At 35.0% G+C, this 26,422-nt stretch overlaps 1 protein-coding gene and 1 pseudogene across 2 annotated transcripts in view; both read right to left on the bottom strand.

Moving 5' to 3' along the window:
* LOC149847276 (chaperone protein dnaJ GFA2, mitochondrial-like) overlaps window positions 1-26,422 on the bottom strand; it is a 63,276-nt gene that overhangs the window by 11,192 nt on the left and 25,662 nt on the right. Inside the window, exons 9-16 of one of the 2 annotated variants that reach the window (XM_089996894.1) lie at window positions 25,437-25,487; window positions 25,255-25,342; window positions 25,051-25,115; window positions 24,882-24,956; window positions 8,933-9,005; window positions 2,185-2,276; window positions 2,032-2,103; window positions 1,621-1,677 (exon numbers count right to left, since the gene is read on the bottom strand). In XM_089996894.1, the coding sequence (XP_089853020.1) occupies window positions 1,621-1,677; window positions 2,032-2,103; window positions 2,185-2,276; window positions 8,933-9,005; window positions 24,882-24,956; window positions 25,051-25,115; window positions 25,255-25,342; window positions 25,437-25,487 (573 nt within the window). The remainder of the gene's footprint in view (window positions 1-1,620; window positions 1,678-2,031; window positions 2,104-2,184; window positions 2,277-8,932; window positions 9,006-24,881; window positions 24,957-25,050; window positions 25,116-25,254; window positions 25,343-25,436; window positions 25,488-26,422) is intronic. The other variant, XM_089996895.1, reaches the window with a different exon arrangement.
* On the bottom strand, window positions 2,611-2,754 carry LOC149847277 (U2 spliceosomal RNA; annotated as a pseudogene).

The following is a 26,422-nucleotide window of genomic DNA, read 5'->3' as shown; positions in this document are numbered from 1 at the left end:
TAAAACAGAGTCGGTATAGATTTTGTGAACCTGTACATAGCATGCATGATAGAGCATTCTCCATGGAGAAAGACTTGGTTTTTGTCATGTACATAATGTCAGTTCATCCATGACATATGCATGGCATGCTTACATAGGTATTTACACATGCCATTGTCATAGAGATCCTGCAGAAACATAAAATGAGGTATGCATGGCTTTTCCCAACACGTACATAGCATGCATGATAGAGCACCATCCATGGAGACCACATGTTTTTATCCATGGTAGTTTCATCTATGGCCCTTCATCCATGTAAGCATGAGAGGAAAGAGAGATTTACCAAAAGAGCACTGCCTTTCATGAATGCATGAGAAGAAAGGAAGATTTACCAAAAGAGCACCACCCTTCATGAATGCATGAAAAAGAGAGACTTGCCCAAAAATCAATCACTCATTTAATGTTCAGCTTTGGAAAGCATCTCTCACCCTTTCATTTGCTTTAGTTTCCAGCAACAATAATGGAAGGCATGCAATATTTAACTCTCGTTATCACCGGGGGCACCCTATTATATATATATATATATATATATATATATATATATAAACATGAGTATCATCTTAAGTGCAAACTCTTGAATAATAATTCTGGAACAATAAAAATGTCAATAATAAAACTAAGTTGAAAGTGAAATAAAATGTAATTGATAACAAATTTAAAAGAAAAACAGCACAAGTGAATACAAAATAGGTGATGAAGTCATAAAAGGAAATTGATAAAGTTGATGACATCATGACACAATACTGACTGTGTCGGACACCGGTTTGACCATGTCCATAAAGTGCCTGGTGTCCTTGTGTCATGTTGTGTCAATAAGGGATACGCATGATAAGTCCGTGTGACATAGGACCAATATAGTTCAAAAGAACTTGAAAATAGTAACTTATCAGAAAAATAACTGATGCTTTAACAATGATGTATAGAAGCAGAGAACGAAGAAAATTAGTAGAAAAAACAAGAATTCAAGAATTTTTTTACTTAAATTGGAAAACTTAAACAGAAAGCTATCATGACACTTTCGTGACTATCATGATACTTTCATGATAATGTCACAATATTTTCAAGATATTGGAGATATGGAGTTGTGCGTGCAGATTCACCACAATAATACCTTAACATATTCAACAATGGAATGGTTATTTGGTAATAACAATTTGACATGATCAAGGAAATTTTAAATTTTTATGAGGAAATCTTAAAAAAATTGTCTTTTCAAGTTAAAGTTAGCAATTGTGTCATTTAGTCTTCTATGAGTCACTAATCAGTAGAATGCCTGCCACATGGATAAAACAGACGACTCATTTTTATCTGTTGGAACTCTTGGGGGTACAAAGACGGGCTGAACTTGTTAGCATTCATGAGCATGCACAGATGTTTACACAAACATGCACAAGCACACACACGTGTATGCACACACACACACACACGTGCATGCACACACACACAAATCCACCTGTAATTATATCAAGAAATTTGCAAATTAATGTATTATTATATTCTTAAAATATTAAGAAAGGATGTGTATATCCCAACAAACATCAGTAGCACAGAAAATGATAAGACAAATGGGACTGCACAAACCTTCAAAACAACATCCCCTATAAGGGTTGGAACTTGAATAGTTCCTCCCAGTATGGCCTGCAAAAGAACAGTTCACCAAGCAGAGAAATGATATTAGTCTGAAAGAAAAGTCAGAAAGCTGGCTCCTGAAAAGTTAAAGTGATGTCTGCACATCAAATTGAGCCAGGTAAGTGATTAATGTTATATATGGCCGAGCAGAATGATAAGCACAAATTTAATATATGCATCAAATAATGCTTGCAAGAAAACTACATACTCAAAATTTTACAAATTTGTAGAGGACAACTAGCATCATCGCGCTTTTTGTTAGCTCAAAAGAAAAGCATGATTTTGATATAGTGTCTGGCATTATTTCATACTGATACCAGTAATATTTGAGTGTTTTTTATAACAAAATAACAACAATAGTACCTGGGTGACACTAATTACAGTATCCACATGAATATCAGCACCTTCTCTACGGAAAACTGGATCTTCACGGACCTGCAAATGTATTAAGCAATCAGCACAGAAGCAACTTAACTTTAAAATAGCAACAATAAAATCATCCACATGCTGTTTCACCTTGATTGTAACATAGAGATCACCAGGTTGATCACCATCAGGATCAGCCCCACCACTTCTAGAGACCCTTAAAGTTTCATTATCATCTACTCCTGCAGAAGTCACCAAAAATAAATCAAGGATCACTCCATATGCAAGACACTTGAACATTTGACTGTGATGCATTGAGCCATGTTAGACTCCCAGACACTTCTCTTGGAGAACACGACTTCATGGTTCAAATTGTAAAGGCACACTGATCATCATGTGCTATTTCCGATAAAAGGATACTTAAACAGCCTTGGATTGAGTATCACTTAGTGCTGTTGCTCCCAATTCATATTTGCCAAGCTGGTTAAATAAATTTACTTCTTATTCTTATCTACTACGACAGAAAGGCCAAGTAGGAATCTAACTACATATATAAATTACAGAAAATGGACGGCCTGTGGTTTTTTTGATAAATGAATCTATTTTGGCTCTTGCAAAAAAAGCACTCGTGTAAGATGTGTGTGTTGCACCAATGTGTTGGTTGAAGATGATAAGAGCAGATACTACACTTGATCTTATCCAAAAGGCCGAGAGAGATATCACTTAGTTCAAGATGAGTGCATCAATATGGCAATCTGCTTCAAATTTAGATATTCAACTAAAGGGCAATTATAGAAAATTTAAAACATAATAGATCTTTTCATCAAACACTTGAAGCATGAATTTATTACTTCGACCTATAGCAGAAGCTAGGGTCCAAGTATTAACTTGTAAAACATAAGCATTTAAGTGTCCAGACAAAGACATGATTGGTTTTAATGCAAGCACAGGACAGCCTTAGTGATCTTCAAGGAATTGCTACTAACCAACATTCAACCAGCCTAATGAATGTTCTTTCTTTGTTTTGTCCTATTAGAAGGCCCAGTATGAAAAGTTGTCTTAACTTATAGATGCATTATGTTAAAATGTAAAGTGTAATACATATATATATATATATATATTGTTTTCATTTTTCTTTATTTTCTGTTTTTTATTATCTAGTTCAATTTGAACTAGATTTAATAAACTAGTCAAGTCCCAACTAGGACTTGACTAGGTTATACTCATTGGACCTAGTCCAACGGCTATAATTAGAGCCGTTGGACTAGGTCCAACGACTCTAAGGGTGAGCTCTCCTTCTTCACTCTTTCATCTTGTATAAATAGGGGTGATCCCCTTCAACAATGTATTAAAGCTTCTTAAGCATTTTGTGTATGAAATAAAATATTATTATTAGAGTGTTCTTCCATTTATACCCTTTTATGGGTTCTGCTTGTAGTGTCTCCAATAGACACCCTTTGTGAGTTTCCGTGCTTTTGTGGAAGACCACCATTTCATTACATGGTATCAAAGCCTTGAAGATTTTAGATCTTGGAGAATTTTCACCTTGTTTTTCGTGCCTTCCTTGCAAAGAGTGATTTGTTCTTTTGTTCGTGGTTCAAGTGACCCTCTTTGAAGAAGGAAAGCGCTTGGTGAAAAGATTAGATACAGAATTTATGTTTGTACTCATTCTCTTTCTCTCTTTTGCTTTCATTTTCTTCTCTTACATATCATTTTTCTTTCTCTCAACCTTATAAAAGATGGATGACAATGATAAGATCACCATCATGCCCATGAAACTCAATGACACTAATTATGTAATGTGGGCTTCGATCATGAAGCACAACTTTGGGAAAAAGGCTTGTGGGGTATAGTGGATGGTTCTGATTCAGAACTTAAATTAGTTCTCACAAAAATTGAGAATGATAAAGAAGTTCCTCTATCAGAAGAAGAAAAGAATAAGGCAATGATGACTTATGAGAAAAAAAGGAAAGAATGAAGGATAGGACACGCCAAAATTATGTCATAGCTAATTAATATTGTTGACATTAAGAAATGCTCTAGCCTTATTAAATTTGAGCATGCTAATAAAGCTTGGGAATACCTTAAAAATATGTATTCCCTTAAAAATAGTGCACACATGTGCAATTTGCAAGACACGGTTCGGACAATGACTCAAAAGGATAAAACTATTAAAAAATATTAGAATGAGTTGTCCAAACTTTAGGAAGAATTGACTCTTTTAGAGCCAAAATGGCATTGTCCCGAAGACATCGAACTCCGCCAAAAGCAACTCGATATGGAGTATTTTTATCAATTTATAAACGGTTTAAGACCAAAATTTGAGTCGACCAAATCAGCTCTTGCTCATCGAAAAAAAGTTCCTTCTATAATTGATACTATAGAAGAACTGACTATGGAGGAAAACAGACTTAGAAAGAATACTCTAAAATCTGAAGATGAATCCGTTCTAGCTTTGTCTAGACTGGGTAATTATATACGCTCTCATAGGACACCTCATTTCAATAGACAAAATGGTGACTTTAACAAAAGAAAAGTCATTTGCCACCATTGTCATGAACCAGGGCACTATAGGCCTCAGTGTCATGAGCTAAGAGAGTTAAGAGAACTAAGAGGAAGAGAAGAAAAGAAAGTTGCATATGTTGGATCGGAATCAAAATATCAAGATGCACCGATATCTATGGCTCAATTAATGGAGATTCTCCAACCTCTTCTCAAATGAGCTTCCTCCTCATCTGAAGCCTCAACTGGAGCAATTGTTTTATCCTTTTCCGATCCAGGTAACTTTCCTTGGCTTCTTGACTTTGGTGCTTCTTTCCATATGACTTCAAATGTCAATAGCTTATCCGAATGTTTTAAAAATAAGTCATGTGTGTCAAAAGTTTTCACAGCTGATGGAACCTCTTTTTAAATAGAAGGAATAGGAAATTTTGAAAAATTTCATAAAACAAAGAAAACTTTTATTCCAGAAGTTAGATATATTCCTAAACTAAATTTAAATTTTTTATTTGTTTCTCAAATATCTGATTATGGATGTAATATCTCTTTCTCTTCTCATGGTTGTTGGGTACAATATCGTCAGTCAGGGAAGCTTAATGGGGAAGGCCATAGAAAAGGAGGACTCTATTACATGGATTTTTTTTAATTACCTAAGAATGCTTTCTACTATAATATTCAGAAAATAGCGTTGGATTTGTGGCATAAAAGACTTGGTCATCCTCATATGGACAAAATCCAACATTTTTCAAGTTTAGAAAAATTTTGTAACTCTGAAAGTTTCACTTGTATAAATTGTATTCTTGGCAAAATGAAAAGATTACCATTTCATGATAGAACTTTTGTTTCTTCCAGACCACTTGAATTAGTACATTCGGATGTTTGGGGTCCTGCACCAGTTATTTCAAAAGGTGGATATGCATATTATGTTATTTTTGTCAATGATTTTTCTAGGAATACTTGGATTTACTTAAGCATAAATCTGGAGTTTTTTCACACTTTCAAACATTTTATAACATGGTTAAAAGTAAATTTCAAAATGATATTTCTATTTTTTGCACTAATTTAAGAGGAGAATTTCTATCCAAAGAATTCAAAGATTATCTCAACTTGCATGGCACTACACATCAAAGATCTTATCCATACACACCACAACAAAATGGACCGACCGAACATAAACATCGACACATCATGGAAACAACTAAAACTTTATTAATAGCAAATCACCTTCTAAAAGAATTTTGGGTAGAAGCTATCCTAACTGCTACCTATCTTATTAATCGAATGTCATCTTCCTCATTGAAAAATATAACTCCAATTAAAAAACTTGTTAACCTATCTCATGATTACTCTAAATTGAGAGTTTTTGGATGCAAATGTTTTGTTTTCACTAACAAAAATGGCAAACTCTCTCCTCGTGTGATTCAGTGTCTTTTTAAGATATGTCGATAATCAAAAAGGCTATAGGTGTTTTGATTTCCAAAATGAAAAATTATATGTATCAAGAAATGTATCTTTCCTAGATAAAGAAAGTTTCTTTGAATTTGAAAAACCCAAGGAAGTCACTGAATATTCCTTCTTAATAGATTTGACTTCAAAATCCAATGAACGTGATCTTGAATGTGACTTTAGCAATGATCAAAGTACTATTGATCTTGAACACAACGATGATAATGAAGAGCAAACCCATAGGAACGTTAGTCTACAATATTTGAGACAAAGAGAGTCAAATCTTCCATGAGCATTAGAAAAATATTCCAAAGTACCAACCAGAAGGTTATCCCGAATTTCTAGGCCGCTTGGAAAATTTGTGTCATACAAATCCTTTTCACCGACATACAAGGCAATTATTGCATTAATAGACTCATATGTTGAACCATCATCATACACTCAAGCCAAAAATCATATAGAATGAGTAGAAGCCATAAAGACAGAGTTGGATGCATTAGAAGAAAAGGCTTTCACTTGAATTGTTCAAGATATTCCTCTAGGTAAGAAACTTATAGGTTGTCCAGGGGTTTACAAAGTCAAAACCAAGAGTGATGGAACTTTTGAAAGGTATAAAGCTCGATTAGTGGCCAAAGGGTATTCCCAGGAGTATGGCATCGATTATGAAAAAACTTTTGCCCCCATTGTTTGTTTGACCACGATAAGAACATTAATTGTCTTGTCTTCCATTAGAAAATGGCTTATATTTCAAATGGATGTCAAAAATGCATTTTTCAATGGAAATCTAGTTGAAGAAATATATATGGAAGCCCCACCTGGTATTAGTATTCCCAAGGGTAAAGCTCTTCGTTTAGAAAAAGCTCTTTATGGTCTTAAACAAGCACCAAAAGCTTGGTATGATAGGTTTAGTCATGTTATACTTTGATATTGGTTTTCAATCCTGTTTGACTGACACTGCTTTGTTTATTATGAATTCTGATACAGGGGTTATATTTCTTCTTCTCTATGTGGATGACATGATCATCATCGGAGGTGATAAACAGAGAGTTGAAAACATCAAAAAACTTCTTAAAACTCATTTTGAAATGACTAATTTAGGTTTATTAAGATATTTCTTAGGAATTGAAGTTGCTTATTTTCTTCGTGAGTATTTGATGTCTCAATCTAAATTTGTCTTTGATATTGTTTTCAGGTCTGAAATTATAGATGATAAGAAAGTGGACACTCCAGAAGTTGTCAACGTTAAAATGAGAATTGATGATGGAGAACCTCTTGATGATCCCACTCCTTACAAACAGCTTATCGGAGTACTTTCCTATCTTTTCATTACCAAACCAGACATAGCACACATTGTACACACAGCTAGCCAGTTTCAACATGCTCCCACCACTGTTCACATGCAAACAGTTTTGTGTATTATTAGATACATTAAGTCCTTTATTTCACGAAAAGTTTTCTTGTCTGCTACCTCTTCATTAGATTTAATTTCATATACTAATGCTGACTGGAGAGGTGATCCCAATAATAGACATTCAACCACTGGTTTTTGTATTTTCTTAGGTGAATATTTAATTTTGTGGAGGTGCAAAAATTTAACAGAATGTCTCTCTCTCATCCACCGAAACTGAATATCGAGTGTGATCTACATTGCAAGCAACCGAACATTTCATAAACGCACCAAACATATTGAGATAAACTATCACTATGTCAGAGAGGAATATATACATGGAACCATTGATCTGTCATAGGTTACATCAGAATATCAATTAGCAGACTTCTTCATCAAACCTGTCCCTGCTCCCAAATTTCACTTCCTCTTGAACAAACTTTCGCTCATTATACCGTAAGTTTGAGGGGGAGTGTTAAAATGTAAAGTGTAATATATATATATATATATATATATATATATATATATATTACTTTTCTTTATTTTCTATTTTTTATTATCTAGTTCAATTTAAACTAGATTTAATAAATTAGTCAAGTCCCAACTAGGACTTGACTAAGTTATAATCATTGGACCTAGTCCAACGGCTATAATTAGAGTCATTGGACTAGGTCCAACGTCCAACAACTATAAGGGAGAGCTCTAAATGAGCTCTCCTCTCTTCCATCTTGTATAAATAGGGGTGATCTCCTTCAACAATGTATTAATGCTTCTTAAGCATTTTGTGTATGAAATAAAATATTATTATTAGAGTGTTCTTCCATTTATACCCTTTTATGGGTTATGCTTGTAGTGTCTCCAATAGACACCATTTGTGAGTTTTCGTGCTTTTGTGGAAGACCACCATTTCATTACACAGAGAAACTTATGCATACCAGATAAACAATAGAAGATTGTTCCTGGTGATTATCTCCAGCCACTACAGGAATGAAGCCACTCCATCTTAAGACCTAATAGAAGATGATGAATGAGTATTGGTCACAACTCTACTCCTTTTTGTCTATCAAGGCAAAGAAATATCCTTTCTATAACACTATTGTTGTGGATGACTTCTTTGGCCTAGGTTAGCTTCAACTTGCTTTTCACTGTTTTCAAATAAAACTGTCCATTTTTGTCCATTTAAGCCAAACATTAAACTGGTAAAAACACCTATTGGCCACAATAACTATGCTGAAAACCAGCAGGTTTGATTTGACATATGTACAGAGCTAAGAAAGGCACCTGGACCAAAAAATGTGCACATGGAGGAATGATACCTATTCACCATAATAACAACAAAAAGAAGAATTTAAAGCATGGGGTACCAGAAAACAAGTAGATTGATCACAAGGATGTGAAAAAGGAAAAAATTGTAAAATAAATGGCAAAAATAGATGAAACATAAGCAGAATAATATCATAGTGAACAGAAATCCTTCATGATTCAAGTGCATGACCCCATTGAACAATAAAGAAAACAAACAGGAAAACTACATCTCAAATTTCAAATGATAACGCTTTGTTATACCTGCCATTATATCTAGCTTGACTGATTTTGATCCTTTAACAACTCTATCACCTTTGCACGTCTTGCAGAAACTCTATCATGCATACATAATACAAGTTAGAAACATTAAGGAATAAGAAACTCCAACTAGCATGTCATTCCCAAAGATACCCCAAAAAAAAAGATGAGAATGAAAGATAATGAGTAACAGAAAGGGAAAGATGATATAGAAAATACAAGAGAAAGAGAATTTGATTTAGTTGGAACATCACTAAACATCCTAGCATTCTATTTTGTAATCAGGGAGGCAAACGGTATGGATTTCGGATAAGAAAATACATTGGAGAGCCAGATCGGACCGGATCCAGGACAACCAAAATTTGCAAAATCCTCATCCTGAATCCAACCCGTTTGCAACCCTATTTGTAATTTATATTGAGACAAATTTTCACGAATTAAACACAAGTTGCCCCCGACACTGAATGCCATAGACATCAATAAGTTCCAAATTTCGGGTTTTATTCATGGCGAGAAGCTTTTATATATGTGTTTGTGGGTATCTCATCCCTTCAAGTCTATACATGTTTCCGCCAGTACATTGTTCTTTTCTATTTCCATTTTGGCTACCTCTGGCTTTATAATTTAGCACCAGTTAACTCGACCAGATCACAGACGGTAAGAGAATTGAAAAGTACTACTTATAGTCCAATAATGCTTTATTTCAACATTTCTATTCTCTAAAATCAGAGACTATTAAATATGAGCAAGAAATTACTAGGCACCCTTTTAGTTTGCTTGGATTTGCATATAAGTTCTGGTCACCTTTGCCTACAAAACCACACAATTGTAATGAAATATGCAGAAATACAAACAAAGGCCTCTTAGGGCTTACATGATCATAAACACAAAGTCCACATAGACATACACAAGTCCAACTAAGGCACAATATAAGAGCACTAAGTGCATACAAGACATTAAAGAATTAAAAAGAACTCAAGAATATAAAAAATATACATTTTATTGAGCATGAATGCTTAAGAGAAGCATTAGAAAATGAAGGGGGACAAATCCTCTATTTATACACAGAAGCAGTCTCAATAGAGCAGTTGGACTGTTCCATTAGCTCTATTGACTAGTCAACTCTATGTTGACTAGTCAAAAAAGAACCCAACAGCTCTATTTGGTATTTGATCAAATAGTCCTTATAAAAACAGAAAAGGACAAAAATAAATAAATAAATAAAGTAAAAGTACTAATGTGCCCCGAATATTACCTACTACATCATTATAAATAGAATATATATATATATAAAATATATGTACAATATGAAACAAATATATATATATAGAGTAATGGGGTCACAACTGCGAAAAAAACACCGGAAGAACAGAAAAACCCATTTAGCATGATTCATTTAGCATATTTTATTTAGCACGGCCCATTTCTCTCTGAGTAATGGGTTTGTGCTAAATGAAATATGCTAAATGAGTTTTTCAGGGGGGGGTCGTTTTATTTTTAAATTCTGACCATACAAATGTGATCTATGTACTTGATTTTGTAGGGATCAACTCTTGAAGTGTTCGATTCCAACACATGGGTGGGTTTTTATAACGTTCAAAAAATCAACGGTCCAAAATCTTTGTAAATTTTCGAGTTTCCAAATTTCATTTTTTCATTGAAAACACATGATCCAGGTGTGGATTCCTCGTAAATCGACTATGCCCAACACATTTATGGGGTCGGAACAGCGAAAAAAACACCAGAAGGACAGAAAAACCCATTCAGCATGTTTCATTTATCATGGGCCCATTTCTCTATATATATGTGTGACGATACATATACATATATACATGTACAACTTATCAACAATGTGATGGTGCAGAAACCTCCAGGTTAATTTGTTCCGCTCTTCTAGTCAACTCTCAACTTAGAGGTGAAAGCTATGATGGAAAAGAAGTCACTGGATGCTTAAATAATGCAAAATCTCAAAAGATTCTCCAAGAATAAGTAATAGGGAATGACATTATTGTACAATGCTACACCTGTGTGTGTTTGTGGAGCCAGTCCTTTGTGCCTTGGTAAAAGTATAAGCAAGTAGCGAATTGAAGGTGCCAAAGATAAGTCCTTGATACTCCCAATTACACCTTCTAATTGGTTATGCCAATGGTATGACCATCACCACAATAGTGATATATAACAAGATAAACTATCATAGGATATGAGACATGAGCACATGCGCAGGTGTGTGTGCATGTGCATGAGTGTGTGTGTGTGTGTGAATCAAGCCTATTCTGTGTCTCGGGAGTGTATGATTTCTCTTTCTTGCAGAACAAAAGGTTGAACCAATAAAAAAGGGAGACAGATCCATATCAAAAGGGCCATAAATAAATAAAAAAACTTTTTCATTTGACTCAAGAACTGAGAAATGCATTTCAAAGGGAGGGAAGCTAATGTTCCCAGCATATTTTGCTTACATCATATGGTTTATCCATTTATGAATCCGGCTTGTGAATAGGATTTTACTTTTCTAAAGATGCCTTCAGTTGATTTGTTATCTATATATTTACTTATTTATTTGTATATGTATTTGTGTCTTATGTATATAAGTATATATATATAGATGTATATATAATATACTTTTTTGGTATCGTAATAGGTAATGCCTTCTAGGGGCATTTTGGTTTTTTCCTCATGTAATAGGTTTTGTCCTCTAGGGACAGATTTTTTGTTTTTCTTTATTTTTATTGTTTTTGTCTTTCGCTAAAGACCAAGGGCAATATGGACCTTAGTCCATAAAGTCACTGGAAGACATCCCAACGGCCATATTTATAGCCATTGGGAGCTCCCAACAACTCTATGGGAGCTCCCTTGGGCCCCATTTGTTGTATATGAGAGACATCTTGTCCCCTCGAAATGTTATGCTTCTCTAGAGCAGTTATAAAGTTATTTATTTTTATTTTTGTGCTCTCTTTCCCTCTTTGTGAGTGGTTTATGTTAGCACTTTGTGCCTTATTGTATTTAGCCCATTAGTGGTTTTCTTTTTTGTGCACACATTATACTCTTTTGTGCACACTTTAATTTCATTACATGGTATCAGAGCCCTTTGGTGCTCTCACTCTTGGGCCTTGATTGACCGTCTTTTTCAAGTGTTCAAAGTGCTTGTGGAGGTAGTGTTGGTGATAATCGTGTTCATCCTCATCCTTCCATGTTTCTTCTTCTCTCTCTTCTACTTTCTTTGTCGTGGTCATGAATGATGCAAAGATTAATCTCTCCTTTAAATTAAATGGCTTCAATTATTTGATATGGGTGGCTGTCATAGAGAACCACCTCAAAGACAAAAAGCTTTGGGGTTACGTTTGTGGTACCATACCCGAGCCACAACTTAAACTTATCAGAAATGAGGGAAATCAAGAAAATACCCTCAATGAAGAAGAAAATGAAAAAAACATCCAAGAATACCAAACAAAAGTAGAAGATTAGGAAAGTGAACATGCTGAAATTTTGGCATGGTTCATAAGCAATGTTGAGCTCAAGATTTGCACCAATCATGCTAAATTTAAAAAGGCCAATGAAGCTTGAATTTTCATCAAGGGTATGTACACCCAATTCTGATCTAACTGACGAAAAGACAGTGGACACTCCAGAGGTGATCAATGCAAAGACGAGGGCCAATGATGAAACCAGAGTTACCGAAAGCGCCTAGGCATGTGGGGAAGCGCGCTTCCCCAAAGCGCATTTCGGAAGCACGAAACGGCGCGCTTCCGAAATGCGCAGGAAAGCGTCTTTTTTTGGGAATTGCGCTTCCCTTTTATGGGAAGCTTACTTCCCCCACGCTTCCCCCTTTTTCATTTTTTTCCTCTTTTTTTGCTTCCCCCTCGCTTCCTAGGTTGCTTCCGGGTCGCTTCCGAGACGGTTCGTGATTCGCTTCTAAGTTGTCCCACGTTTCCCGCTTCCTAAAATTTTGAAAGTGCCTCGCTTCTCGCTCCCGCTTCCTCAACTAGCAACCATGGATAACTCAATTGGAGGATCTTACTCCCTATCGTCAGTTGAATGGATCGCTTACGTATTTATCCATCACCAGGCCAGATATAGCACATGTTATTCACAGTGCAAATCAATTTCAGCATACACCTCACATGGCAGCATGAGAATTGTCAGATATCTAAAGGGGGCAATGACAAAAGGGTTTTTTTTATTCTCTTCTTTCATCTATTAATTTAATTGCTTATACTAACTCTGATTAGGGTGACAATCCCAATGATCATGTTTTCGCTACACAATGAATCACTTATATCATATAGATTAAAGAAATAACAAAAAGTGTCTTCCACTAAAGCTAAATACAGAGCGATAGTGATAACTACTGAAATTCTTTGGTTGAGAAGTCTACTCAAAGATATGGAAGTCTACTCAAAGATATGGAAGTCATCATCTCTACTCCTTCGAAGATGTGCTACGACAACAAGAGTGCAATAAATATTGTATGCAACCACACCTTCCATGCAAGAACATTGAAATGGACTTCCATTATGTTCGTAAAGAATTTCAGAAGGCACTATCAAACTTTCATATGTCACATCAGAATATCAACTTGTAGATTTCCTCACTAAAGCCTTGTCGTCACCTCTATTTTCCTTTTTTCTTGGCAAACTTTTGGTGATCTCACCTTCAGTTTGAGGGGGATATTAAATATATATATAGAGAGAGAGAGAGATAGTAATATGTTCCTTAGGAACCCTTTTTCGTTAGGCCTCATAAAATTCGCAGTTTTAAGTATTTTTTTCTCACATCTAACATCGTAGATGTGATCTATAGGTTTTGTTTAGTGGGAACTGGCTTTTGGATCACCGAAATCTTACATGTATACAAGTTTTTTTGGTGATCCAAAATCAATGGCTATAAAGGTATCAGTTTCCCCAGCTCAAAAAACCATATTTTTTCATCAAAAAACATGATCCAAGAGTCGATTCTCACTAAATCAAGCATGATAAACACATCTAACGGTTCAGATCTATCACAAAACACTTCAAACCTATGGGGCAGAATGAGAAATAGGGCCTAATACGTTTAATTCTCATATATATATATATATATGAGAATTTGGAGAAGTATATGATAGCAAAGAAGGAAGCTAAAAAAGTAGTTCGAAACGCAAGGGATAAGGTATATAAAGAGGTTTATGACAAGTTGGATACCAAAGAGGGCGAGAAGGAGTTGTGGTTCCGGAATGGTGCCCATGACGTATCCCCAAAGCTTTTTCCCTTTGAGGTTGTTTTCCATGACGGCGGCCCACATCATGTAGTTGGAGCCATTGAGTTTGAAGGAGAGATCAATCTTTTGTTCTCCTTCCATAATAACCACTCACAAGAGGATAAAAGAAGAGAGAAACAACAAGAAACAAATATAGCTACACAACTAGCTATATTAAGAAGAAGAGCATACACAAGGCTCTGATACCATGTAATGAAATATGCGGAAAAGCAAAGAGTGCACTAAGCACTTACAACATCTACTAATGAACAAACAAACAAAAGGGCTAATACCCAAACTCACAAGAGACAACACAACATAAAAATATAAATATCTCTTATTGAAAGAGAGAGAGCTCTCAAGAGTGAATAATACAAGAGGGGTTCACCCCTATTTATACACAAAAGAAGGAGAGGAGGAGTGGCCATATGGCCTTAAAAGAAGAGCCACCTAGGGGCTCCCATGGAGTCGTTGGGAGCCCCCAACGGTCACAAATGTGACCGTTGGGGGCCCCATCGACTCCATGGTGGGGCCCCTTTTAGGTGGATAAAAAACCAAAAAATAAAAAAGGAAATTTACAAAAAGAAAGAAAAGAAACAAGTACCCCTATCGGGTACTTGTGAAATGACTAAAATATCCCTATCGGGTATTTTAGATTATACAAATATATATGTATATAAATATATACATATATATGAATTACATATATTTAAACACCCTCCCTCAAGCTTTACGGGGAAATAACCGAAAGCTTGTTAAGGAGAAACAAAAACCGAGGAGCCGCAAGAGCCTTAGTGAAGAAGTCCGCCAACTGGTACTCTGATGTGACGTAAGGTAGTGCTATGGTTCCTCTTAGGTATTCATCACGAACGTAATGGCAGTCCATCTCAATATGCTTAGTACGCTCATGGAAGGTGTGATTGCTTGCAATATAGATTGCGCTTTTGTTGTCGCAACACAGCTTCGAAGGAGTAGAGATGACAATGCCCATATCACTGAGGAGGCTTCTTAGCCACACAAGTTTCATGGTTGTAGTGGTCATAGCACGATATTCTGCTTCTGTCGAGGACAAGGATACTTTGTGTTACTTCTTGCATCTCCAAGAAATCATAAAGTCACCTAATAAAACACAAAATTCGGTAGTTGAGACTCGGTCATTGGAATTTCCTCCCCAATCTGCATCAGTATAAGCAATTAAATCAAAGGACTAGGCAGAAGAAAGAAAAACTCCCTTAGTTATGGTATTTTTGATATATATGACGATCCTTAAGACAGCACTCATGTGCACAGTTGTAGGTGCATGTTGAAATTGACTAACAGAGTGGATGGCATGAGCAATGTCTGGCCGTGTGATGGATAAGTAGGTTAGAGACCCAACAAGTTGCCGGTAGGGAGTAGGATCCTCGAGAGGTGTTCCATCTTCCAACCTTAATTTTGCATTGATGACTTCTGGGGTTTCTGTCTTCTTATCATCGGAGATACCAGATTTGGAACAGATGCCAGCAGCAAGTTTCATTTGAGAGAGAATGTACCCTCGAGGAGAGTACGCCACTTCAATTCCTAAAAAATATCTTAAGAATCCAAGGTCAGACATATCAAAATTTTCTTTCAAAACCTTTTTAATATCATTAATGCCTTGCTCATCACTTCCTGTGATGATCATATCATCAACATAAAGTAGTAAAATAACTATTGAAGACCCTGCACTTTTCACAAACAAAGCAGTGTCAGTATAACATGAACGAAAATTCAAACTTGTCATTACATTGCTAAATCTATCATGCCAAGCCTTTAGGGCTTGTTTTAAACCATATAATGCCTTTTTAAGTTTAAGAATTTTATTTTACCAATACATACTCCTGGTGGGACATCCATGTAAACTTCTTCATTTAATTCGCCATTTAGAAATGCATTCTTAACATCGAGTTGATAGATAGGCCATTTTTTCACTGACGCAATAGCAATAAGAGTCCTAACACTAGTCATTCTAGCAACAGGTGCGAAGGTTTCTTCATAATCTATATCATATTCCTGAGCATATCCTTTAGCTATTAATCGTGCTTTATAACGTTCTAATGAACCATCACTCTTGGTTTTAATTTTGAAGACCTATCTACATTCTATTGATTTCTTTCCAGTGGGTAACGAAGTTATTTCCCAAGTTTTTGCTTTTTCAAGAGCACTAAGCTCTAAGTTCATGGCTTCAACCCATTGGGAAATATTTTTGGCCTCATTATAGTGTGAAGGTTCATGAAATGAATGCAACGCAATTAGACATGCTCTATATCTAGGAGTTAGGGACTCATAGGAGACAAACCTATTAGGAGGGTTGGAGATCCGACTGGATCTCCTTAAAGATGTTTCTTCTATGTTGGATCCTTGAGAGTATTTTTCTAATGCGCTTATCTGAGTTTGTTGACCACGCCTAACATATGTTTGGATTGGTCTATTATTCTCATCTATAGCATTATCAAGAGGAATTTCCTCTAGGTCATTCAAAGACTCATTAGAGATTTCATCTTCTTGAGGAGTCTCATCTTCTTGAGATAGAAGATCAAATAAAAAAGTATATTCACTTTCGTCAATATCTTTAGTTTTCACAAAACCATTTTCATTTTCCAAAAATGTTACATCTTTGGATACATAGAGTTTGTTATTTTTCAAGTCAAAACATCTAAAACCCTTTTGATTTTCTCCATTACCCAAGAAAACGCATTCAATAGCTTTAGGAGATAATTTGTCTCGTTTATGAGTAAGGACAAAACATTTACATCCAAAGACTCTTAATCTATTGAAGTCGGGTGTTCTTTCAAATAGTTTTTCGTATGGAGATGTATTTTGTAAGGATGAGGATATCATTCTATTTATTAAGTAAGTTGAGGTTAAGGCCGCTTCGGCCCAAAAATTCTTTGGAATTTCTTTGGAGATAAAGAGTGTCCTAGTGGTTTCCAAGATATGTCTATGCTTTCTTTCTGCCAAGCCGTTTTGTTGGGGAGTCCTAGGACATGATCTTTGATGACAAATTCCATTTACTTCTAAATAGTTTTGAAATTCATTTGATAAATATTCTCCACCCGAATCGGATCTAAGAGTAGAGATATTACTTGAAAATTGATTTTTAACTATCATATGAAATTTTTTGAAAAAATCAAAGACTTCGGATTTCAAATTGAGAAAGTAGATCCATACATACCTAGTGTAGTCATCGATGAAAGTGACATAATAGGAGTACCCTCCTTTAGACATGACGGGGGAAGGACCCCAAACATCCAAATGGACTAACTCAAAAGGTCTTTTGGACACAAAAGTTCGTTTTGGAAAAGGAGTAGATTTCATTTTGCCAAAAATACAATTCTTGCAAACAAAATGTTTCTCATTACAAAATTTCTTTCCAAATGGAAAGAAGTACATTTTTGAGAAACTTGGATGTCCAAGTCTTTGATGCCAAATATCAATATTTTTATCTTGGACATGGTTACAAAAAGAGTTAGTGGGGAGTTTCAAGTTGCTCATGTATTAGAGATCTCCCCTTCTATGGCCTTGCCCAATCAGCTTCCCGGACCGGAGATCCTGTATATAGCAATCCTTAGTTGAGAAGGAGATTTTACATCCATGATCACATATTTGAGCAACAGAGAGGAGATTTAAATTAAGTTGAGGTACAACTCTCACGTTTGGCACAAAGAAGTCTTTTGAAAAGTTTAAGGTTCCAAAACTTTTTACTTGTAAAGATGTACCATCAGCAGTTGAAACATAGGAGTTTTTATAATTATTACATAAATCGGAAAGCTCATTTTCAAGGGGGGTCATATGAAAGGAAGCTCCAGAGTCAAGGATCCAAGACGACATACCTGGAGGAGAGGAGGAAGCTACGGCGGCACCCGAAGTTGATGGAATCTTGAGTAGAGTTTGTAATGCCTCCGATAGTTGAGCAAGAGAAAAAGAGTCCGTTCCTTTGATTGCTTCCTCTTTCTTTTGAGTAGCTTCTTCAACGGAAGCAACTTTAGTTTTTGGTGCTTCATTCAACTTAGGGCAATTAGGTCTTATATGACCCGGTTCTTGACAATGATGGCAAATGGCTTTTCTATAGTTGCCATTATAGTTATTTTGCCTTCCAAAATGTGGAGGTTTGTAGGTTTTCATATGGTTGCCGGGTTTGGATACGGCCAAGACATCATTTCCTCCTTTAATCATGCCAAGACGGGTTTCTTCTTGGCATATTTCGGCTATGGCATCTTCCAAGGGAAGAGGCTTTGATCTATGTAGGAGGGAGGATCTAACTTGTTCATATTCGGGCCTAAGCCCATGTAAAAATTGAAAAAAGTGTTCTTTTTCCATTTGTTCTCTTCTTAATTCCACATCTATACTAGAAACCCATTTTGGTTCTAGTAAGGATAGCTCATCCCATAGAGGGCCAAGAGTGCTAAAATAGTCCCTAACACTCATTTTTCCTTGCTTGATAGTCCGGATTTTTTCTTGAAGAAAGAATTAACGAGCAAGGTCTTTTTGGGTAAACATACCTTTCATGAAGAACCATGCTTCATTTGCCATCCGAAAATTGGCAATGTTGGCGCAAATCTTGAGCTCCACATTGTTCATGAACCAAGCAAGAATCTTGGCATGCTTACTTTCCCAATCTTCTATTTTAGATTGGTGATCTTCAATGGCCTTCATGCGGGCATCTCCTTGAAGAGCTTTTTCTTGGTCGCCTTCCATCTTAGTTAGTTGGAGTTGTGGTTCCGGAATGGTGCCCATGACGTATCCCCAAAGCTTTTTCCCTTTGAGGTTGTTTTCCATGACGGCGGCCCACATCATGTAGTTGGAGCCATTGAGTTTGAAGGAGAGATCAATCTTTTGTTCTCCTTCCATAATAACCACTCACAAGAGGATAAAAGAAGAGAGAAACAACAAGAAACAAATATAGCTACACAACTAGCTATATTAAGAAGAAGAGCATACACAAGGCTCTGATACCATGTAATGAAATATGCGGAAAAGCAAAGAGTGCACTAAGCACTTACAACATCTACTAATGAACAAACAAACAAAAGAGCTAATACCCAAACTCACAAGAGACAACACAACATAAAAATATAAATATCTCTTATTGAAAGAGAGAGAGCTCTCAAGAGTGAATAATACAAGAGGGGTTCACCCCTATTTATACACAAAAGAAGGAGAGGAGGAGTGGCCATATGGCCTTAAAAGAAGAGCCACCTAGGGGCTCCCATGGAGTCGTTGGGAGCCCCCAACGGTCACAAATGTGACCGTTGGGGGCCCCATCGACTCCATGGTGGGGCCCCTTTTAGGTGGATAAAAAACCAAAAAATAAAAAGTAAAAAATAAAAAAGGAAATTTACAAAAAGAAAGAAAAGAAACAAGTACCCCTATCGGGTACTTGTGAAATGACTAAAATACCCCTATCGGGTATTTTAGATTATACAAATATATATGTATATAAATATATACATATATATGAATTACATATATTTTAACATGTTGTTTGCTGATGATATTGTTTTGATTGATGAGTCTAGAGCTGGAGTTAATGCTAAGTTAGAATTATGGAGACAGACATTGGAAGCAAGAGGTTTTAAGTTGAGTAAGATTAAGACAGAATATATGGAATGTCGGTTTAGTAAGCAACGAAGTAGTGATGGGAGTGTAGTGAAGCTTGGTGAGCAAGAAATACCGGTAGATGACTGTTTCAAATATTTGGGATCTATCATGGTTATCAAAAACGCGCCTTGAGGCGCGGCCCTCTGTGCCTCAATGCTCAAGCCTGAGGCGCATTTTTTTTTTTTTTTTACTTTCCAACAAGATTTCTGAGACATAATCACCAAAGCTTTTGTAGGTTAATCTCATATATTTTCCAGTTATTTCAGTTATGTAATAAATTTCTTAATATATTACTATATTTTAACTTTTGGTGGTTAATCTTGTATATTTTTCAGTCATGTAATTAGTTTCTTAATATATTTTAACTTTTGTTGGTGAATCTCATATTTTTCAGCTATGTAATCAGTTTTTTAGTTACTTTTATATGTTAATCTCATATTTTTTAGAATAATCTCATATATTTTAACTTTTGTAGGTTAATCTCATATATTTTTCAATTATGTAAACAGTTTCTTAGTATATTTTAACTTTTGTTGGTTAATCTCATATATTTTCCAGTTATATAATCAGTTTTTAGTTACTTTTATATGTTAATCTCATGTTTTTTAGAATAATCTCATATATTTTAACTTTTGTAGGTTAATCTCATATATTTTTCAGTTTTTTCAGCTATGTAATCAGTTTCTTAGTATATTTTAACTTTTATTGGTTAATCTCATATATTTTCCAGTTAAGTAATCAGTTTTTAGTTACTTTCATATGTTAATCTCACATTTTTTAGAATAATCTCATATATTTTAAATTTTGTAGGTTAATCTCATATATTTTCCAGTTATTTCAGTTATGTAATCAGTTTCTTAGTATATTTTAACTTTTTGGGTTAATCTCATATATTTTTCAGTTATGTAATCAGTTTTTTAGTTACTTTTATATATTAATCTCATATTTTTTAGAATAATCTCATATATTTTAACTTTTGTAGGTTAATCTCATATATTTTCCAGTTATGTAATCGGTTTCTTAGTATATTCTATCTTTTGTTGGTTAATCTCGTATATTTTTCAGTTATGTAATCATTTTTTTAGTTACTTTTATATGTTAATCTCATATTTTTTAGAATAATCTCATATATTTTAACTTTTGTAGGTTAATCTCATATATTTTCCAGTTAAGTAAAGAGTTTCTTAGTATATTTTAACTTATGTTGGTTAATCTCATATATTTTCCAGTTATGTAATCAGTTTTTAGTTACTTTTATATGTTAATCTCATGTTTTTTAGAGTAATCTCATATATTGTAACTTTTGTAGGTTTATCTCATATATTTTTAAGTTTTTTCAGTTATGTAATCAGTTTCTTAGTATATTTTAACTTTTGTCGGTTAATCTCATATATTTTCCAGTTATGTAATCAGTTTTTAGTTACTTTTATATGTTAATCTCACATTTTTTAGAATAATCTCATATATTTTAACTTTTGTAGGTTAATCTCATATATTTTCCAGTTATTTCAGTTATGTAATCAGTTTCTTAGTATATTTTAACTTTTTGGGGTTAATCTCATATATTTTTCAGTTATGTAATCATTTTTTTAGTTACTTTTATATGTTAATCTCATATTTTTTAGAATAATCTCATATATTTTAACTTTTGTAGGTTAATCTCATATATTTTCCAGTTATGTAATCGGTTTCTTAGTATATTCTATCTTTTGTTGGTTAATCTCGTATATTTTCCAGTTATGTAATCATTTTTTTAGTTACTTTTATATGTTAATCTCATATTTTTTAGAATAATCTCATATATTTTAACTTTTGTAGGTTAATCTCATATATTTTCCAGTTATTTCAGTTATGTAATCAGTTTCTTAGTATATTTTAACTTTTTTTGGTTAATTTCATATATTTCTCAGTTATGTAATCAGTTTTTTAGTTACTTTTATATGTTAATCTCATATTTTTTAGTACTTATTTGAGATTTTCTATTTCTTATTGGTTGTTATTTCATCAATAAAGCATTTCTTTATTTATTTGTATTTTTATATATTTTTTATAATTTTTTTAAAGTTTTCTAAAAAAATTGAGGCTTACGCTTTACGCCTCGCCTCGGTTCTTGGTAGAGCGCCTCGCTACGCCTCAACGCTTTTCACAACACTGGGATCTATCATTCAAAAGTATGGAGAAATTGATGGAGATGTAAATCATAGGATAAAGGTTGGGTGGATGAAATGGAAAAGTGCAACTGGAGTGTTGTGCGATCATAGAATGTCATTGTGGTTGAAGGGAAAGTTTTATAGGATGACAATTAGGCCCGCTTTACTATATGGTACGGAATGTTGGGCTGCCAAGAGACATCATATTCAAAAAATGAGTGTAGCTGAGATGCGTATGCTTAGATGGATGTGTGGAAATACAATAAAAGATAAGATTTGAAACGAGGAGATAAGTAAGAAGGTAGGCGTTGCATCCATTGAAAATAAGATGAGAGAGAATCGTTTATGGTGGTTTGGACATATTCGGCGAAGGCCTAATGATGCTCCAGTTAGAAGGATGGAGAAATGGGAAAATATATTAGTTAAAAGAGGTCGGGGTAGGCCTAAGAAGACTTGGATGGAGATGATAGGAAAGGATATGAATGCTTTGAACATCATCGAGGACATGGCATTGGAGAGAAATGATTGGAGGACAAGGATTCATGTGGAAGACCCTGAATGATTTTCTTTTTTGGTTCATATTGCCGACCCCAATTGTTTTGGGATGAAGGCGTTGTTGTTGTTGTTGTAGTTGTATATGCTTTTTTGGTATTGTAATTGGTAATTCCCTCTAGGGACATTTTGGTCCTTTCCCCCCTAGGGACATTTTTTTCTTTATTTTTATTAGTTTTGTCTTTTCACTAAAGACCAAGGGCAATATGGACCTTAGTTAATAGAGTCGTTGGGAGAGTGTTGTAAGTATCTTACGATACGATATGTATCGTTACTTTTGGGTTTTGTGATACAATATACAATTGTATCGCAATATAAGTGTCTATCGTACTTGTATCGTGTTGTGTATCGTATGATATACCCCTGTATCGTGTTGTATCGTACAATACCTTCGACGCACTTTAAAAAGGTCAAAAGTTAATTTTTTTATTTTGAGTTTCAAATACCAGTTGAGGGTCGACTTCTCCATTTGTCTAAAGGCCATTAGAAGTGCATTTGTATCGTGTTTTCACACAAAGAAGTGGGTTAAGGTAAAAAAAATGCATTTTCACCATTTTTCCAATTAAGAAAATGGATTAAGGTAAAAAATATTTATTATGGGTAAAATTATAAAGCTACTCTCCAAAAAAAATTTGCCTCCAAGGTAGAAATCAGGCTGCACACTCCAACAAAGATGTCATAAGATGATCCGCATGGCAATGGCGCACTGAAATAATTAGTACAAACCGATTGAAAATCGAGTGCAACTATTGTCATAATATTTTTGTTTATGTAATATGAAATTATGAGTCTTGTGGCATGTTCTTAATTGCAAGATATTTAATATTTTGCAATGTTCTTGTGAGATATGCATGCAATATTATTTATGATTCTATATTAGTTGATGTTTGATGATGTCTTATATGGCTCATACAGAGATAAATGCTTAATATGTGATTTTATGGTTGTATTTTGTGCAATTCATCATTGTTTCATGTGATATGATTTTTTTAAAAAAAATTGCTAATTTTCCTGATTTTTACTATTTTTTGGAAAAAATTTATTAAAATTTTACATTACATTTACAATACAATTCGGTGTCACTTTGGGCTTGACCGATACGGGTAACGATACGATACTTACAACCTTCGTTGGGAGACATCCCAACAGCTATATTTATAGCCGTTGGAAGCTCCCTTAGGCCTCATTTGTTGTATATAGGGGTGTCATCAGGTCAGGTTTGGTTCAAATCCAAGGGGAACCAGACCTGATCCCGATTTTCAGGTATGGTATCGGGTTTGGACCCGAGTCTAATAAGACCCACCATAAGATAAACCATACCCGAACACATAAGAACTACGTGAACCATACCAGGCCATACCCGATAAAATAATATCTTTTATCATTTTTATATTGAAAAAATGTGGGTCTTAATTGAAACTTGGGTTGGGCTCGGGTCTGGCATAAAATTTCACAAACTATACTCGCCTCCATGTATTAATCGGACCTTCAGGTCCAGACCAAGTCTTAATTGGGTCTTCTTATTTATCACCATACTCGGACCCTATAGGGTTTGGTCTGGGTAAACCCGACCCGTTGACACCCCTAGTTGTATATAAGGGACATCTTGTCCCCTGTAAATGTTATGCTTCTCTAGAACATTTATAAAATTACTTATTTTTAATTTTGTGCTCTCTTTCCATCTTTGTGAGTGGTTTGTGCTAGCCCTTTGTGGCTTATTGTATTTAGCCCATTAGTGGTTTTTGTTTTTGTACACACATTGTACTCTTGTAGCCCATTAAAGCCATCTCTTTTGTGCACACTTTCATTTCATTAGAGATTCAGTTCCCATCACTTACCCTTAACATGTGACATCAAAGATTATCATACATAGTTGTCTTTTCTTTGTTCATATTCCATGACCACACAAATACTTCTCACAGTTTCTCGTCTATCTTCCGTGGTTTAAAAAGATAATGTAGCTAAAAGCCAAAACTAAACTCTCTGAGGACAAGATAAATCCAAAGATCCAATAGAAAGATAAAGTCTTTATAGTTATTCATGCACAGGTCAAAGCTGGAACTAACTTCAGGAACCTCCTGACATTTACGAAAAGCAAGCAATAAAATTAATTATATAATTCCATTAGTCATTTATGTAAATGCATAAAGAAAGAAGTTATAACTTAAGAATAGAAAAGATGACAGTTCATAATGTGTGCCAAAACATAGGAAGAAACATAAACCAAAAACATTGTTATTATTTACAACCCTGAAAATGTACAGCTGAATGGCTGATCCAATAACAAAGCAAATGGTCAGTCTACCAGAAAAACATGTTAAAAGACAGTACAAGAATCTAAAAAATGAAGTGAACAGCCACTGGAAATTCAAGTGATAGATTATAGGATGGTATCTTACATTGACAGTCTTTCCGCTTCCACCACACTGTGAGCAGGTGGACTGCAACCTAAACGGACCTCTTTGCATGAATATCTGTAATTCACCAACACAATCCAAATGTGTGAACCACATGATAGAAAAAACATAGCCTTTGCATATAAATCAGGTTTCTAGAATAAAAGTCTACCATCCCCGAGCCTTTGCATGCCCTGCATGTTTCTGGCTTGGTTCCAGGAGGAACACCACTACCACCTGAAAAATTAACCGCAAACTCATATAAATCTGAAAGCAACCAGTCCCAGGATAACCAAAAAAGATATAAACTTGATCTTAACCAAAAGGCTGGAAATATAAAAAGAATAATTTCTTATAAAAGAGTAAAAAACAATACCGCAAGTGTCACAGGGTAAAGTGGTTTGGAAAGTCACTGTCTTTGTACACCCTTGAACAGCTTCCATGAATGACAGTTCAAGGGAAACCTATTAAGAGAGAGAGAGAGAGGGATGAGTTAACACCAGCCAAAACAATCTAAACAAGTAGTTGACTTATTGAAAGGAACAGCTAATGACCAACCTTGACGTCTGGGCCGCCAAATCCTTTTTGATTAAAAATGTTCTTGAATGCCTGGCATTAATTTATTACATACCAAACAAAATGAGTAGATATATTATTGCATGCCAAACAAATTGAGCAAGTTAGATATAAACAGAAATAACTCCTTAAAAATAAAGAGTTGAGTTCAGTTCCCATTCTAGAGCAATCTTTAAGGACCAATTGGAGTAAGAAAGAAATTGCTATATATTTCCAAACATAATCTACTACACAATCTAATTGTAGGACGGGGTTCTTCTGGAAGATCGCATACCCTACAGGCAAATCATTGGATCTCTCACTTACCTAACCATCATCAGACCAGACATCGCTCATGCGGTTCACTCTGCAAGCCAATTTCAGCATGCTCCTACAACTGTGCATATGAGCGTCGTGCTCCGGGTCATCCAATACATAAAAAATACTATAAATAAAGGGTTATTTCTATCATCATCATCTTCATTAAACCTTCTTGCTTATACTGATGCAGATTGGGGAGGTAACAGTAACGATAAAATCTCAACTACCGGTTTTTGTGTCTTTTTAGGAGATTCCTTAATTGCCTAGATATGCAAGAACCAACAAGTCTCGCTATCTTCTACCGAAGCTAAATATCGGGCTATGGCAACCACAACAATGAAACTAATTTGGCTTCGCAGTCTTCTCAAAGACATCGGGGTTGATATTGCTGGAGCTTCAAAATTATGTTGTGACAACAAGAGTGTCATATATATTGCAAGCAATCACACCTTCCATGAGTGCACCAAACATATCAAGATGGATTGTCATTATGTTCGAGATGAATTTTTATGAAGAACAATTACTCTTCCATATGTCATTTCAAAATATCAGTTGGCGAACTTCTTTACTAAAGCCCTTCCTACTCCCCGCTTCATGTTTCTTTTTGGCAAACTTTTCGTCATCTCCCCGTAAAGTTTGAGGGGGGTGTTAAAATATGTATTCGTACA

Source organism: Nuphar pumila, chromosome 2 (assembly GCF_984573655.1).
Source record: "Nuphar pumila chromosome 2, dmNupPumi1.hap1.1, whole genome shotgun sequence".
Taxonomy (NCBI): Eukaryota; Viridiplantae; Streptophyta; class Magnoliopsida; order Nymphaeales; family Nymphaeaceae; genus Nuphar; species Nuphar pumila.
This window is presented reverse-complemented; position numbering and strand designations above follow the sequence as displayed.